This window comes from Convolutriloba macropyga, chromosome 2, assembly GCF_964194025.1.
Source record: "Convolutriloba macropyga chromosome 2, txConMacr16.3, whole genome shotgun sequence".
Classification (NCBI taxonomy): Eukaryota; Metazoa; Xenacoelomorpha; order Acoela; family Convolutidae; genus Convolutriloba; species Convolutriloba macropyga.
In genome coordinates this window covers 40,511,407-40,529,310 of record NC_134469.1, presented here as the reverse complement: position 1 = coordinate 40,529,310, position 17,904 = coordinate 40,511,407, and the positions used below count along the sequence as shown (strand labels likewise).

General features: G+C 32.3%; 1 protein-coding gene across 3 annotated transcripts in view; it reads right to left on the bottom strand.

Moving 5' to 3' along the window:
* LOC142335273 (shaker-related potassium channel tsha2-like) overlaps positions 1-17,398 on the bottom strand; it is a 50,390-nt gene extending 32,992 nt beyond the window's left edge. The window contains exons 1-3 of one of the 3 annotated variants that reach the window (XM_075383699.1): positions 17,024-17,398; positions 14,351-14,563; positions 13,276-13,462 (exon numbers count right to left, since the gene is read on the bottom strand). In XM_075383699.1, the coding sequence (XP_075239814.1) occupies positions 13,276-13,462; positions 14,351-14,393 (230 nt within the window). In that variant the 5' untranslated portion in view covers positions 14,394-14,563; positions 17,024-17,398. Of the gene's footprint in view, positions 1-13,275; positions 13,463-14,350; positions 14,692-16,745; positions 16,982-17,023 lie in introns of those variants that run through there. The other 2 variants (XM_075383700.1, XM_075383698.1) reach the window with 2 other exon arrangements.
* Between the last annotated feature and the right edge of the window lie 506 nt (positions 17,399-17,904).

Below are 17,904 nucleotides of genomic sequence, written 5' to 3'. Positions count from 1 at the left end.
TATAGTTATGTTCTCGCGAGCGAGAATCGCTAGTTTTAATTGAATTCTCCATTTCTCCCATCTGATTGGTGGGTCTGAGGTTGGTCGTTCCCAAAATGGCTCTATCGACAGCGGTGTTTTTCTCGATTCTCGAGCTGACTGCGCCATGCCGTACAGATTTGCAATCTGTAGATTTGAATTGTTTCGTAGCGCCAATTAGCGTTCTTTACTTCGACCAATTTAAGAGTGAATTGGCGGAGCGAATTCAGGCTTTATTTTGGTATTCAAATATTGACTATTTGAGTTACAAAGTTTAGGTTGATTTGGCGGAGCGAAATCACGTTCGACTAGTTATCGGGTATTTCGCTTAGCGAAAGATACCAAATTTTAGATGCGTCTGAATTTAGACTTTGGCGAATTGAAATCTAGTTAAGAGAAAGAGTCAACTATTTTGAATTACGAAATTGAGAAGAATGAAATTAGGCAATATTAACAAAACTGCTTCACAATTTGTTCACAAGATAACATTACTAAATTGCGGCAACTTACAATCACGAGACAAGGTGAACAGACAAAAGATCATGCATAGGATATAAACAAATTAACAAGTATGAAATCATAGGATTTGATCTTCAAAATTAAACTGAATAAATGAACAACTTAAAATAGGGAAATTGAACTAAATTAAGTTAAACAGAAATTGAACTAAATTGGTTACACCAAATTAATGAACTCAAACTAACAATGTACTATTGTACCACAATGCCTCGTCGATAAATCAATGATAAATGTAAAGTTAAAAATGTTATCTCCTAAGATCTTTCACCACGAGAGTTCATCTCGAACGATTTTAGAGCTCGATTCAAACCGGCCAAACTATGCGATTGCTCTATCATCTATTGCAGACACATAATTTGGGTAAAAGTTGCCTTTCATAGTTGCAGCATTTTCTTATTTCACAAAATACAATTTGACTTATGTTGACAACCCAAATTTTCAAAATAAATTATATTAATTCAAAATCTTTATACAGTTCGGGCAGTAACCGCTACAAGTTCTGATGTCCCTTTATCTACATTTCACGGTAATAATTGAACCTTGGCACAAAATTTTTGGTGCCTAATTTTGATTTCTGTTACACTGGGGAGAATAATAAACTGAAATGTTTTAACTTATGGGATAGTAAACTAATAAACTGAAATGTTTTAACCTTGGAAGTAGATGTATTGTTGAGAAAAAGTCTTTTTCAAAGAAATAGGGTTAAAGTAATGAAAATGAAAATTAAAGTTCTTGCCAAAATTTGCAGTTTTCAGAATTGGCTATTTCTATTTGGAAATCAACACCCTGTCTTCAGTGTGAACTAAAAAAAGCTTTGATGAGATGATTATGAAAAATCTTCATTGTTTGTTGAGAAAAAGCCATTGGGCAAAATATATTGAGCCATATATTTAAAAATTCGAAGTTTTCTTCTGAACCCGCTTTAGTATTTCAAATATTGCCCGCTTTTCGCTAATTTAACTCGATATCAAATCAAAAAGCAAAATTTGTTTTTGAAATACTGAAAGTTTTCTTTTACCCAAGCATCTTTTTCAAAATTTTGGAACAACTAGGCGTCTTAGTTGGACGCACAGCTATACCAAGGCTAGTTTTGTTCTCATCGCGGCGCAAATTAATTTTTCAAACTATTTTTGCTATTTTTGTTTCTTTTATGATAATTACTGGCGAACATTTTTTCAAAAACAGGTTCAATTAACGCGAGTCTCTTTTACGTAAAAATGAGATCCAATGAACATAATATATTGACTTTTGAAATTTTAGAAATTAAATTGATTTCTTTTGTTCTGCCTGGACTTTTATGTTTGGCAGCCTCAATAAAAACAACTCAATATTTCTGTAAAATAAGTTTTAATCTCTATAATGGTTTAATTTATAAACAAAGATTTCTAAGCTCTGGACTTTTCTGAAAAACGTTGTGATTTTTAAAAACATGTCGGCCAATATTTGAGTATTACTTCTGTTTGCTTGACATATTATAGCATTAAAGTCAGGTTCATTCAAGGTCTAACGCAAACGTAATGGATCATATTTCAGATTTTTGACAAAAGTGTTATGGTTTTTGGAGTTTTCGATTTTCCCGTGATTGTTGTTCTTTTCGTAGCCTCTGTTAATATTATAGATTATGAAAGATCTCAAAAACTTCTTTTTGATGTAAAAAAACGAATATTTAAACTTCCTATTATAACAAATGGTTCCAATTACTTTAGATAAAATATTTTTAATAAAAAAATAAAAGAAAACTTTAACTTTCCCTCTTTTTTCTTCTTGATTTGACATCATCTAACTTAGTCTCCTTAATGATAGGTATCATTAATTTTCTGCTGGACCGCAAGTTAATTTTTGTTTTGGTTAAATTTTTTGACTGATGACCTGACGGCGGATAACAATTTTTCATTAAAATTTTAATGGTTTTCTATACGGGTCAATGTATATTATGTTTTTTCCTCTTTCATGTTGAACCTTCACAAAAGGGAATCGATGATAATCAAATGCGACCCAAATGAAAAATTAAAAAAAATTTCACTGTATTTTAATTGTCCACGGTTTTCAAAAACTCATAGTTTTAATGAATTCAATGCTGTGGTTTCGCAACAGTTTTTGTTAAAATTTGAATTGGATCAGTGATTATTGATTTTTTGTGGTTTTATAAGTTTGTCGTACTAACAATGGACTACTAACAATGGAGTTTTGTCATATTTTATACGCTTTCTGTCATTAGGTAGCTTATTCTCTAATTATCAGACTTATCTTTCTTCCAGCTATCCAAAATCCAACCTCTATAACTGTTTTGTTCATCTGAAGGGTTTTCACGGCTTTGATAATATGCAGTTTCATTTTTAAAAATGCGATTTTAGGTATCTGCGAAATTTTGAGGTTGTTATTTGGTTCCCTGCAACAATATCCCATTACCGGGGAGGTCTCGGTGGCGCTAAAAGATTGCACAATTGAACATTTTCAGTGTTCTCAGTGAAAAGAGTATCGTTTAAATGTTTTTGCCGTTGCTTCTATAGTCGAATGACATAATGTGGATAATATCAGCTGTGAATTGCTTCCATAGGAGTTTTAAATTCAGAAATTTGTATTTCTTTCTCAGCTATACATCCAGAGGCATAAAATAACCTTTTGAACCTTTTAAATGATTTCAGTTGGCAACTAAGCGTTTTGACATCTCAGAAAATATTTGTTCACAAAAATTGAAACCTTTTTTTGAATTTAGCACTTTCTGTAGTTTTTTTCAAATTGTTACGGAATTGCATTAAGGACAGGTCTCATATTTTTTTAGTACCGATGTAGCGACCAAATTGTTGTTCCGACCCCTCTTGAGGGGGGGGAGGAACTATATACTCAAATGGGTTTTTTTGTTCAGTCAATTTTGGCCGATCGATATATTCATCGTAGAGAGTTGAGACTGCTTGAGCTAGAAAGCTCGTCCGGCGTAGAATATGGAATTAAAAAGATTTTTTTTTAACATGAAGGTATCGAGGTTTAAACTTTCGAGAAAATAGAGTGAATTCCGTTGGTTTCATTCACCTTTTTTCGGAATGTTTGATCAAAATTTCGCCAATTTTGATAAAGTTTATTAAAATTTTTCAACAAAATGTTGTTGATTTTACGTTTAAAGACAAAATTTTTTTTCGGCTATTTTCACTGAATTTTTTTGTCAAAAATACCGGCTAAATATTTCACAAAATTCAGACTTTTTCATCAAAAACAGCAAGAAAAAAGTTTCTTTAGTCCACTCTGATTAAATTTGCAGGAAGTGCACACCCAAACACCACTAACACAAACTTTGTAGACTGAAAAAGGGCTTATACCACTTCATCGTACGCTGAGAGTGCTCTGTAAATAAAACTTTGCTGTTTTTTGCTAACTTTATTCGTTGATTATCAAAAACGCAGCATTGATTTTTGATTTTTTAGATAACAAAATTCCTAAATCATTGACATTCCAAAAATTAAATATTTTTAATGGACAGCAGTACTAGTTGTGTACCAATCTTGGACCGTTACAATCCAAAAATAATTCGGATTGTCGTCAGTCGATTTTTATAAAAAAAAAAAATTCGATGTTTTTTATATTAATTCTATAGCAGAACATTTCAAATCAAGCTCACTAGTGATAGGTCCTATTGGCTTCCTAATTAGCTCGAAATAAATTTATCTAGTTGGTTGCTCGAAAGCTTACGGTCGTTTTGACTTTTGAAATATTTGATTTTTAAATAAAAAATGGCTTATTGAACTTTGCCTCCATTTCTCTCTTAATTTGGTCAACTTTTAGCTAAGTGTCAGCAATCAAAGAGTGCTCCTTCTTTCTCCTTAGTTCTGATTGCGCTTTTACGCCTTAAGTTATCGTTTTCTGGCTTTGATACTACTAGATTTCATAGGTTTTTTTTAAAAATTTCTAGGTGTTTGCCCATTTTTCAAGTTTTCTAGTTTTGTCAAATTATCACGTTATTGTCAGCTCATATATCACATTTTTTGCGTTCAGAGTAACACACAATTGATAATATTTAAATTCTTAGAGATATAGATTGCGGTTCTTTACCGCTTCGACAGTACTTTCTCGAAGAATTTAATTGAATTTTTTAATTTTGTCTTTAACTGTCGTTTTTACTTTGTCTTTTTAGTGGTATTTAATTTCCTGTACAATAATCCGGTTTGATTGGATTTTCCTGGAAGAGTACATGAGCCAATTTTCTGACCTTCGAAGATAGATAATGGCTTTCATGACTTTGAAAACAATTGTTTTCCAAAATGAAAGAAAAACTATTCATTTTCGCAATTTTGTTCCTTCTTTTTTCTGTTTGTTACCTGGTCTCGTTAATTAAAGCATAAAGATGACATTATTTTTGTCAAGAGAAGGTTTCAAAAGGCATTAGCGTCACAAAATCTAATGTTTTTTGAAATTCGTTATGACTTAACTGGCTTCGACACGGGTTTTCCACAAAAAAAGTAAATTAAATTTTGATTTTTGTCATATTTGAGGTTCTTTTTGTAAACGTAAGACTTGTTCTGGATAATTGCAGGTCTTGAGGGTTGTGGCTTCCTTTGGAAGAATAAACGAACCTTTTCAAATTTTTCATTTTGTAATTAATGGCTTTTATGTCTTTAGAAAAAAAATTTTTTCGAAAAAAAAACTATTTCCTAATTTTGCGTTTTTTCTTTTTTGTCTAATTGTTGCTTATTTTCATTAATGAGCGGCCACATAATACATTATTGGTGTTCGACGAAGGTGCAATCAAACATATTTTGGGGGTCAAAGTATGGCTTTACGGCTTCCAAAGTATTTTCTGGCAAGTTTTAATTGATTTTTATTTTGCTGTCTATTTGTTGTTCTTTTTGTAACTGCAAAAAAAAAATGAATACCAAGAGTTCTTAATTCCCTTCTATAGAAGCATTGGTAATTGTAAACCTATGGGATATTTTAGTTGACTTCTAATGGTTTTCATTACTTTGAAATTAATTGTTTTTTTTTTTTCAAAAAAATCAGCGAATTTTCTAGCTTTAAAATTTCTGTTCTTTTTGTCTAATTGTTACCAAGCTTTATTATGAACTTGTGAAAAACCCTTTTTGCTGGGGAATTACAAGTTATTTTTGTTTATTTTCAGTTTTATCTGACGCTATTTTGACTTTATTATTAAGTTTTGTTTTTTAAAACGGACATAAATTTTTTGATGTAATTACTGTTTGTTGTTGTTGTTTGATTTTGCCGTTCGTCTTCGCTCGCTTTCTTAATATCGGCATATCTCATCAATCTAATGCATAATTTTCACTCCACTGATTTATTTGCTTTGGAGGCTATCTTTTTGTGCATACACCAGTTTTTTTTTTGAAAAATATTTAAATAGTTTTTCCATCTGTTCCTCATTTGGTAGACAATTATGCCAAAATTGCGGATGAGCGGGGTCGAAACTTTATGTGCTATCGCACAATACCGAGCCGCTTTGTTTAGTTTAGGTTTCATCTGATGCCATTTTGATTTTGTTATTTTGTTTTCTTTTAGTTATAGAAATCGAGTTTTTTTAGTGTAATTAATGTGCGTTTTATTTGACTTTTACGTTTGTCTCGTCTCATAGTCTCAATAGTGGCAGCTTTTATCGACCCTCCAAAGCTGCATTGCTTCATTCATTTAGTTGTTTCTTGAACAATTTGTGAATATATGAGAGTTATATATCTCTTCTTCAATTAATAAACCATTTAATCAAAAAAACTGATGAGCGGGGTCGAATCATTATATGTAAACGAACATTACCGAGCCTCCTTTTTGTTCCGACCCCACTTGTGGGGGAGGAACTATAAACGCAAATAAGTTTTTCTTTGTTAAGACAATTTTGGCCGATCGATTTTTTCATCGTAGAGAGAAAATGTGAGTGGCATCATTTAAAAGCTCGACCAGCGTAGATTTCAAAATTGAAAAAAATTTTTTTTTCAGTTTCGTAATCTTTTTGAGGAGTTTTCGAGAACTGAATTTTGGCATAATTTGGGATATTTGGCATAATTTTGTTCAAATTTAGAGTAATTTTTCTTTAAATTAGGATACTTTCTATAAAAATAGTATTTCAAAATTACTTTTCACGCAACAAATTGAATCAATTTTGGGTTCCTAATTGACTAAAGACAATAAAAAAGACTATTCCTGGTCTCATAGAGGACAGATCAAGTTTTTTTTACAAAAAAAACAACAAAAACCGTACACAAATGTAATTTTTTTGACGAAGAAAGTTTTTCATGTTCGACAACAATTTGATTACTCCACTAATCATCTCATTAAGGATCGAATCTTGCTAGCGGAAATGGTTATCTCAAAAGCAAGCCTAATGAAACGTCAAATAAAAATAAGATATTGTGGAATATCCCAACAATTTGGAAACGATTGTTAGCCGTTTTAAACCCGGACAGAACATAGGAACAAAACAAATTTTTTAAAAAGGAGAACGAAAACAAAATGGAGGAAGAGATTTTTCATCCTGAAAATATTTTATGTAAAAATACTTTACTCACTGTTCGTTTTACGATCTTTAGGAGTTTGCAATACGTTGCAAGACAGAAATCCGTCACTTGACAAACAAAAAAAAATATATTGTCTTTTCCCCAAAATTGAGCACAATGCTTAAAATTGGGTACTGAGGTAGCAAAAAAAAACGGTTAAAATTGCACACAAAACGAGAATTTTTTGCCAACTTTAATGTAATGAAATGTTCATTGCAATTCAAACTAATTCAGATCCAGAGCTTTTTTAAGGTGAAGTTATGAAAACAACTCAAGCATGTCGTTCTTAAGCAGTACAAATTGATTAAAATCTAACCCTTGAAAATCACCTAAACTTTGTTTTTACAAAAAACTGCTAATTTTTTTCATTCTCTGTATCTTTTAGGAAACCAAATTCCTTTCAAAGTAAGAACTGACACTTTGAAGTTAATTGTGCTTCCTATTCCTTTTTTCAAGGGAATATTACTTCAGCTCTTTCAGCAAAAACGAAACCAACAAGTCGGCAAATCATTTGAGGAATGAAAATTTGTGATTTTAAAAAGTATTATTGTAAAGAATGATGATTTAAATTGTTAACGCTTTTATTGTCTTAGCATGGCTAAACTCTTATTTACTCAAAAATTCTTAAGGTAAAAAGAACAAAATTGTGCTGTTTTAACACAATAGTGAATTGGGACACTTTCGAGACTTAAAAGAAACTGTCGGGACTTAAAATTTGATGAAAAATCACCCAAAAATTAAAACTGGGTGATTTTGATTCTAAGGAAGTACAGTCCGATATTTTTTTTTGATTTTTGTAGATTAAATAAGGTAGATTCAACTGATGTAACAAAAGCTTTCACTGGATATATGCCTTAGAACGTGCTCATCATAATATTTGGTGGGCTTGAAACTTTAATGGCTATTTATGATCTAAAACGGAAAATTTGTAGAATGATTCCACAGTGGATGTAATCTGTCGAACTAGAGATAAGTGCTTTACTCTAACTGCCTGCAGCCCCCGGAACTTGATTTTCTCATCCTTTTAATTGGTAGGCGGTTGGCAAAAACTCCAAATGATTTGCTATCCATTGGTACAGTGTCCGCTTTTTTCAAAAGTTTTCTAATTTGCAGGGTGATAGTGTCCTTTTTATATGAGTTATCAGCGGGAAAAACATGACATTTCACCAACCAAATCAAATTTTTTGATTTAAATGTTTTGAAAATAATTTTAATTTGACTTTTTGTCAAAAAAACATTGTGTTAGTTTTGATGGATCTTCTCCGTTTCGCCCCCCCCCCCCCAGTTCTTTATGCATCCCCAGTCAGAGAGAAAGTGCCATTACATATTAAATCACAAGGCAAAAATATGGCTCGTGCGTCTAGAGGTTGCAAATAATTTGCACTCACTTGGATGGGGCGAAAACGGAAATGATTAGGCAACAATTATTAAGTAGTACTGTAAATATGATGTTTTAATTTGTTAACGTTTTTATTATCTTAGCATGGCTAAATTCATAGTTACTCAATAATTTGTTATGTAAACAGAATAAAATTGAGCCGTTGTAACACATGAGAAAGGTTCATTGCGAAATCAAGTTGAAAGTTGAAACTGCATGGATTTAAAAGGTGACAAAAAATCACCCAAAAGTTTAATATTGACTTACTTTGATCCTGAAGAAATAGAGTCCGATAACTGTTTTTAGGTTTTTTAGATTAACTAAGGTAGGTCCAACAGATGTAACAAAAGCTTTCACTGGTTATATGCCTTAGAATCTGCTCATTATAATATTATGACTATTTATGAACTAAAACAGAAAATAAGTAGTATGAGTTCACATTGGATGTAATTCTAAAAACAACATAGCGATTCAAAAGCAAAAACCATTAAGTTGTGTGATTTTGAGGTAAAATTTTGGGTTTTTTAACGCAAACGTTAAAGTTCGTTAAAAAATCATAACAACTGCATAAAAATTTATCACATGATAGAGATTTTTTTTAGGTTTTGCTAAACAGTTATATAAAAAAAATAGGAATTTGTGAGACGTTGCAAAACAATCGTCTTTTTCTTGACACACAGAAAAATAAATAGTTTTCTTCACAAAAATTGAGCACAATGCGTAAAATTGAATACTGGGGCAGCAGAGAAGAAAACGGTTAAAATTGCGAGCGACAAGAGTATTATTTACAAAATCGAATGTAATGAAAATATTCACTCAAAAAAAAAAAAAACAAATAAAAAACAACGAAAAACATGGCAGAGAATCAGCTAACAATAAATGTCGGTAAAACAGAGTTACTATTCTATAAAGATAACAGTAATTCAGATCCAGAGATTTTAAGGTGAAGTTATTCAAATAGCTCAAGCTTGTCGTTCTTTAGCAGTACAGATTGATTAAAATCTAACCCCAGAAAATCACCTAAACTTGGTTTGAGTAAAATGGCTAATTCATTTCATTCTATGCATCTTTTAAGAAACCAGATTTTTTGACAGTAACAATTGATACCTTCAGGTAAATTGTGCTTTCTCGTCTTTTTTCAGGGGAATATTCCTTCAACTCTTACAGCGAAAACAAAGTGCATATATAGGCAAATCAATTGAGGAATAAAAGTTTGTAATTTTCAACAAAAATTTCATCACTCCACTGAACTTCTCATTAAAATTTGAATCTTGCCAACTGAATTTTTTTACTCGAAAATTATCTCAATGAAAATTCAAACCGATATCAGACACTGCAGAACATCCGAAAACTTCAAAATGCTTGCTAGTTGCCTAAAAGCAGGACAACACAAATGAACAACTCAAAATTTTTTATAGAAAGTGAACAGCAAAAACTGCATACGTTGGCAAATTAACTGGTGAATGAAAATATTTCTTCTTCGACAACAATTTGACCACTCCACCGCTTATCTTATTAAAGATAAAATCTTGCCATTCGAAATGGTTATCACAAAAGTCAACCTATTGAAACGTCCAACAAATGTGAGAGACTGGAATATCCAATTTGTCTGTCGTTTTAAACCTGGACAGAACAAGTAAACAGAACAAATGATTATGAAAAGGAGATCGAGCACAATGCGTAAAACTGGGTTGTGAGGTAGCAGAGGGCAAAATGGTTAAAATTGCGGACAAAAAGAGTATTATTTGAAAACTTGAATGTATTGAAACAATGTAATTTTAGGAAAAAACAGAAAAAAAACAGGACAGAGTATAAACTCACATTTAAAGTTGATAGAAACAGTGTTATTTTTCTTTAGGAATAAAACTAATTAAAGTCCGGAGTTTTTAAGGTGAAGTTATTAAAACAGCTCATGCTTGTCGTGGTTTAGCAGTAAAAATTGATTCAAATGTAACTCTTGAAAAGCACCTAATTTTGGTTTTAACTAAAAATATAGATAATTTTTATTACTTGACAAAAAAAATTTTGTGATTTTGAGGTACAGTTTTTGGATTTTAATGCAAACGTTAAAGTTTGTTATAAAAACCCAAAATTACTACATGAAAACTTATCTTACGATTGAGAATTTTGTTGTGGTTTTGCTAAACAGCGATGTAAAAAAACTTAGGAGTTTGCAAAATTTTGCAAGACAATTTTCTTTTGCTTGACAAAGAAAATATATAGTTTTACACAAGGCGTAAAATTGAATACTGAAGCAGCAGAGATGAAATTAGTTAAAATTGCAGGCGACACGAATGTTATTTGCAAACTTGAATGTAATGAAAATGTTCCCGTAAAAATTGAAAAGAAAAGAGAAAAACATGGCAGCGAATCATCTAACGTTAAAAGTTGATAAAACAGAGTTGTTTTCCTTTACAAATAATTCTAATTCACATCCAAAAATTTTTAAGGTGAAATTATAAAAACAACCCAGACTTGCCGTTTTTAGCACTGCAAATTGATTCAAATCTAACCCTTGAAAATTACCTAAAAGTGTTTTGAATAAAATGGCTAATTTATTTCATTCTCTGTATCTTTTAAGAAACCAAATTCCTTTAAAATTAGTATTTGATACCTTCAACTCAATTGTGTTTTCTCATCTTTCTTTTAATGGAATATTCCTTCAGCTCTTACAGCAAAAACAAAACCCAAAAGTAGGCAAATCATTTGGGGAATAAAAGTTTGTAATTCTCAAAAAAAGTTTGGTCACTCCATTGATCTTCTCGTTAAAGGTTGAATCTTGCCAGCTGAATTGTTCATCTCAATGAAACAGATTCAGACACTGTGCAACATCCGAAAATTTTAATATGCTCGCTAGTTGCCTAAAAGCTGTGCAACACAAGAAAACAACTCAAAATGTTTTTTAAAAAGTGAACAGCAAAAACCGCATACGTAGGCAAAAAAACTAGTGAATAAAAATTTTTCTTTTTCGACAATAATTTGACCACTCCACTGCTCATCTTTTTAAGGCTCAAACCTTGATAGCCGTAAAGATTATCACAAAAGTCAGCCTAATGAAACGTCCAATAAAAATAAGGTACTGTGGAATATCCAAAAATTTGGAAACGTTTGTTAGTCGTTTTAGACGTGGACAGAACAAGGAAACAAAACAAATTATTATGAAAAGAAGAACGAAAAAAATGGAGAAGAGATCTTTGACCCTGAAAGTATTTTATGTAAAAACACTTTATTTACTGTTCGTTTTACAATTTTTAGGAGTTTGCAAGACAATCATCCGGCGCTTGACATAAAAAAATATATTGCCTCTTCTCCCAAATCGAGCACAATGCTTAAAATTGGGTGCTGAGGTAGCAGAGAACAAACAGTTGAAATTTGCGGATTAGACAAGTATAATTTGCAAACTTGAATGGAATGAAAGTACGCCATTAAAAACTAAAAAACATAGAAAAAAAACAGAAAAAAACATGACAGAGAATAAATTCACACTAAAAGTCGATAAAACAGAATGATTGTTCTTTACAATTAATACTAATTCAAGTACAGTGTTTTTAAGGTGGAGTGATTCAAACAGCTCAAGCTTGTTGTTGTTTAGCAGTACAAATTGATTCAAATCTAACCCTTGAAAATCACCTAAACTTGGTTTTAATAAAAATGTCTAATTTATTTCATTCTCTGTATCTTTTAAGAAAACAAATTCCTTTAAAAGTAAGAATTGACACCTTCAAGTTAAATGTGCTTTCTTATCTTTCTTTCAACGGAATTTTCCCCCAATTCTCACAGCAAAAACAAATCGTATAATTAGGCAAATCTACTGGAGAATAAAATTTTGTCATTTTCAATACAAATTTGATCACTCTAATGATCTTCTCATTAAAGATCAAATCTTGACAGCAAATTGTTTATCACGAAAGTTAGCTCAATGAAACTTCAAACAGATTTAAGATACTGTGGAACATCTGAAAATTCGGAAAAGTTTGCGAGTTGTTTTAAAGCTGGACGGAACAAGGGAACAAAAGGTGAGATCTTTGGTCCTAAAAAGCGTTCACAGTGGAGCAAACTGCCCTCTACAGTCCGAACTTGAACTGTTTAACTTTAGAAATGTTTTAACTGAGTTTTTGCTCCATCAGCGCAAGAAAATACCAGTTAACAGCCAAATAGGAGCGTTCAAATACTATTTTTACTTTTGATAACATTCAAGATAATATTAGTAATAATAGCAATACTAATATCTTGATTATTTCACTTAATTTTTAGAAATACGTGGATAAATAATGGCGGGGCATAATCAGAATACTTTAATTGTTTACTTCAAAAAATTTATTAGAGGAAATTAACATGCTTTTCACAGCAAAATATAAATATAAATACCGAAGTGAATTTATAATAAGACTAAAATTCATTCAAATTCATCTCTACTCAGACTATAGCACACTTGTGATCAGATCGCTAAGACCAAAAATTATTTCTAATGAAACTACCAGACTTTCTTAACGGCAGTATAATATCTTGCCAAACCGTTCAGGAAAATTGATCTCTGATTAGACCCGCTTCAGACCTTTATCAAGACTAAAGTTCTGTCAAAAGTCAGGACTATTGGACTCTGTATTTTTTCCTCTGAGATTGTCCACGTGACAACTCGATTTGGTTCTGATTAAGTTTGACTTCATTCTAGGAACCAGACTGGGGAAATATATATATATATATATATATATATATATATATATATATATATATATATATATATGTATGTATGTATGTATGTATGTATGTATGTATGTATCAATGACCGGATCTTTTCCAATGCAATGCTCTGATTGAACAAATGACTTTGTATACTCGAAAGGAGAATCTCGAGTTTGCAAATGAACAAACCGGATATTTGATTTGCTGGTTTCGAATATCTGACCACATATGTTGATTCTGACTCTTTCGGTATGTTGCTCGAGGTCTAGTGAGAAACAGTTGCTCAGACATGACTCCTGAGAAGGGTCTCTTAACAGGGGAGAGAACTCTAAAGTCGCATCTGCTGCGTTGGCTCCTCCACAGCGGCCTAACGTGTCTTAAAACAAAATTCATTCATCAATAACAACATATATATATATATATATATATATATATATATATATATATATATATATATATATATATATATATAGATCACGTCAATCGAAAACAGCTTCTTTGCAGTTCAAGGTCTAAGACAAAATATTTGAAGCAACTTTAGCTTAATCACGTTCAGAAAACATGTACCCTGCAAATTTTGAAATCTGGCACTGTATAAAGGAAAGTTTGGCATTTTAGAATCTGGCGCACTGCTGAGATCAGGCAGATTAAATCTTGCAGTTGATGGATTCGAGAGTGATAGAGTCACAGAGAAAATCGCGCATTTATCGAGAACCACAGTGTCTGGAGATGCAAGCCACTATTTCAAAGTGAATTTAACAGGAATCACGTAACCTTGCTCGAAACATGAACATGCACATTTGAAATCTGGCACTGTATATAAGCAAATATGGCATTGTAGAGTCTGGCACAGCAGAATATATTAAGTCAGAAACTCCGAAGTGACTTTATGAAATAAAGTTTGAAACTCTGAACTCTGGCGCTGCATAGGTATTGTATTCTAAAATTTGAACGCAAATGTTTCAATGATTGCTGCTCTTTTGAATTTTGCACTTTCATTGAATATTTTGTCGTGTTTAGCTCATAATTATGCATGGAATGCGCTGAAAAACTGGGGAATTGTGCTGAATTTTTAATTTATTTCTCACATAATTTACACGCTTTTGGTTCAATTGCGCAATTAATTCAGCGCAATGTTATCTAAGGCGTTTGAACAAATAGTTTTCAACAAATCAACGATTTTCAGCGCATAGTTTTACATATTTATTGGAAAATTTGTGATGGTTTTGGTTCTATCTTTTGGAGGGAATAGTATGACACTCACAATTTTTGTTTGCTCTTGCGCCTGTAGAAATAACGTGGAACATCTCTGTCTGTTTTGCTCTTCCGGATAAATACGAGGTGCTCAAATAACCCCTATTGTCCAGTTCTGATTCCCATCAGAGAGTAAGCAAACAATAAAGATTATCAACGAGTCCGTAAGGAGCGTATGAGATCTGTATGTGGGTGTGGTTTTCTCAAAAGGTTTCATAACAGCCTAGACCCGGAAAAAAATCAAATGATAATTGATCGGTTAACAAGATCAAAGCAAAATCGTAAGTTTAATTCGCAAATTCGCAAAGGTAATTAAGAACACGTTTTAACGGCTACGCGACAATTTACCCATTGCCAAAAAACTCAATGTTACAAAATACCCAAAGCCATATAGCCCATTTTCCCCCCTTTGATTCTTTGTTTTAAAAATACAATTAAAAATTATCATCTGGTTGAAAGTTAACTTTAATCACGGGTGAGCTGATAGTTTGATTTCTTGTTGTGCTAATATGACATAGCTTATGCATGGCCAAATGAAGAATTCTTAAATTTAATACTCAGTAAATATTTTTCAATGCTCAAAAATTTAATATCTCACTCACGCATTATTATTATGCTAAATTGTCTTTCTGATAATTCTAGCAATACGACAAAAATTGGGTATCTTGGGACTGGGTGTTGTTGACACCGTTTTAACATATGAGATGAAACCCAGTAAAACGAAGCTTGATATCCTTGATAAGAAACATGATAAAAGTTGGTTAATCTTGACACGATCTTGTCATGTTACATGACAAGAAAACTACATGATGCATACGTACTTGCAGCATATTTACTGTAGTATCAGGAAACAAGATCATGACAGGATAACACAGAAACACCAATTAAACAAGATATCTAATTTGGTATCGAACAAAGCTTTACAAACTGACCAATGACCAAGTTCCCTAAGTTATGGTTTTGTTTTCTTTTTTGTCCTAGATTCTGCTTTTTTGTTTATGGCCTTTTGCAGCACGTCTAATACAATAAATTGTCTTAAATTTCAAGTGGTTTATTTTGCTTTGTATTTCAAATGATAAATTTGGTTCAAGTAAAAATTTTTCAATTTTTTTTTCCACAAAACTGGTTTTAATGTGCTTAATTCCACTAACATATTCGTTTTGGATTGTTTCAATACGTTTTCGTACAAAAGAATTAAGGTTCCTGCCAATATATAAGAGATCGTCAAAATCGTACCAAAAAGCCAACAAAATATGGCTTCTCGAGATCATTCTCATCACTGTAGACGGAGGTTGCAAAATTTTTCGAGGTTCTTGCAAGCCAGATAATTCAACTCATGAAAGAGTCCTTCAAAATATTAACCTTCGCAAAAAAAATGAAAGAGTATTTTATTGCTCTGAAATGCATATTTACCCTAATATAAGGCTCGTTGGGCAGTTATTACAATTCCAAACCAAAGAAATAAGAATCCAAACGAAATCAATATCATTCAAGAATTTTGCAAGAATTCAACAATTCTTGCAAGATTATGATTTCTGGAAAACTTTAATCAAAAGTGAAAGAGATCGATGAGAAGTAAAAACCTTTTGAGAACGGTATTCACTTTTCTTGTTCGTAAAACAACGGGAAAAAAGTTTCTACCTGGTAATAAAATCACCAACAACTAGTGGTATCACCTTATTACTTGACTGTTAACCAGAAACAATTTTCCATTTTTTTTAAAACCAAGTACAGTGGAATCGAAATTCTTTTGATTTAAATACGCTTCTCTAAAAGTCTTCTGTGTTTCGAAACATATAAGAAGGGTGAGATACATTTGTTTATGTTCGGCGTTGTCTACTTTTCTCAGTTTGTCAACCATTTGCTTTGTGATTAATATCAAAATTTTATCGGGATAAAAATACAAAAAAATGGAGGTTTACAAAAGGAATTCGCTTTTTGAGAAACTCTGACCTCAGTTTGTTTTGCTTGGTCAGGTGTTTAGCTGCTTTTGTGAATTTTAGATTTAATTTTTGGGCGAATTGTGCAAGTACGCTTTTATTTACCGTGCTATATCAATACCCTTGTAGTTTTTTCAGTAATAGAAGAGGAAAACGACATTATACAGTATATACTCAAAAAGTTCGAAACTTCTGACGAACTCTCAGCTGTGTTATTTGTATATTTTTTCTTTTGTCCGTTTTTATAGCTTATGTCTTGTCTTGTTCGTTCTGGAGAAAGTCCAGATCTTTTCACTGTGCTATATCGGTTTTCTTGTATTTTATTCCAGAGTGCCTTCCCAGGCAAGAAATGAGAAAGGAGGACGGAAAAACCACATAACAGCACTGTGAATCTCAAAAATTCAGTTTTTAACTTGACTTAAGTAGATTTTCCGACAATTGATGAACTACTTCAGCACAACCAACCACCGAGTGTAGCCATGGAGTAACAAGGAAAGACAGAATTGGAAGAATTCAAAATTCAGAAACTTGCAAGATTGTTGCAAGTTGGATTCTAAAGCTCAAATCATGCGAGAATCTTGCACGTAAATTTAGTAAGTGTTCCCTTGCGAAAGTACTTGCAAGATTTTGAAATCTTGAAATAATAGGAAAGGTAAATCTGTTTTGCAAAAATCTGAAGTTTTTGCAAGAGTAATCAAGATGGCAACGAGTATCAAGTTTCGCTTCACTGGGAACTCACTTACAGATTGGAGCAAATCAACACTCAGTTATGGGGACAAATTCAGGATTGGTCTTTCAAAAGTAACACGTTCCTTAATCCCTTTCTCAAATTCATAAATACGCTTGACGAAAAGAAGAAATAACTTAGCTCTATTTAATGCTGATGCATTTGATTATAGGTAATTTCCGCACAGAATACGCAATTTTGGTACAGAAGGCAAAATAAAAGTGGGAAAAACAAATACTTTGCGGCACATTCCAAGGTTTCCATCTAATTGTTTCTGGGGGTAAGAAAGTAGGGGGAGGAAGAGGCGAGGGGAGTGAATTGAGGTGATGAAAACTTGAAGTATAGCTCAGGTGTCGTAAACAGAAGAGAACGCACACCACATACAGACGCACGCAGCAAACAAAACATACTAATAACTTAGAATAATATATTTGCACATACACTATTTGTATTTGAATGGAATAAAGTTTAGAGAATGGCGGGAAAGGAGAGAAGAAAAGGATAAGAAAGAAAAGAAGATAAAATATTTTTTGGCTCCGATCAGTCTAAATTTCTACCCCCTATTTGGGTTGGAAGCCCACGTGTGTGCGTGTGTGAAAAAGAGTGGTTACGCGCTCTCGTGTGTGTGTGTGTTTGTTGCACTTTTGAAGACTAGAAAAGCAGCAGCTAGGTAGCCGCTTTATCTCTCTGTTATTTCCACCTCTCCTATAACCACCTCTGTCTATGTGTCTGCTCCGCTGCCGGCTACGATGTGAAATAATTTCTCCCCATTCCATCTCAAAACAACCACTACATGTTCAAAGTTGCACCAATTTTAAACCATTACACTGAGAGCTTATCGAGATCGTGTTCCCCTTGAATCATTTCAATCCAGTTTATAGATCTATAAGCAATCTG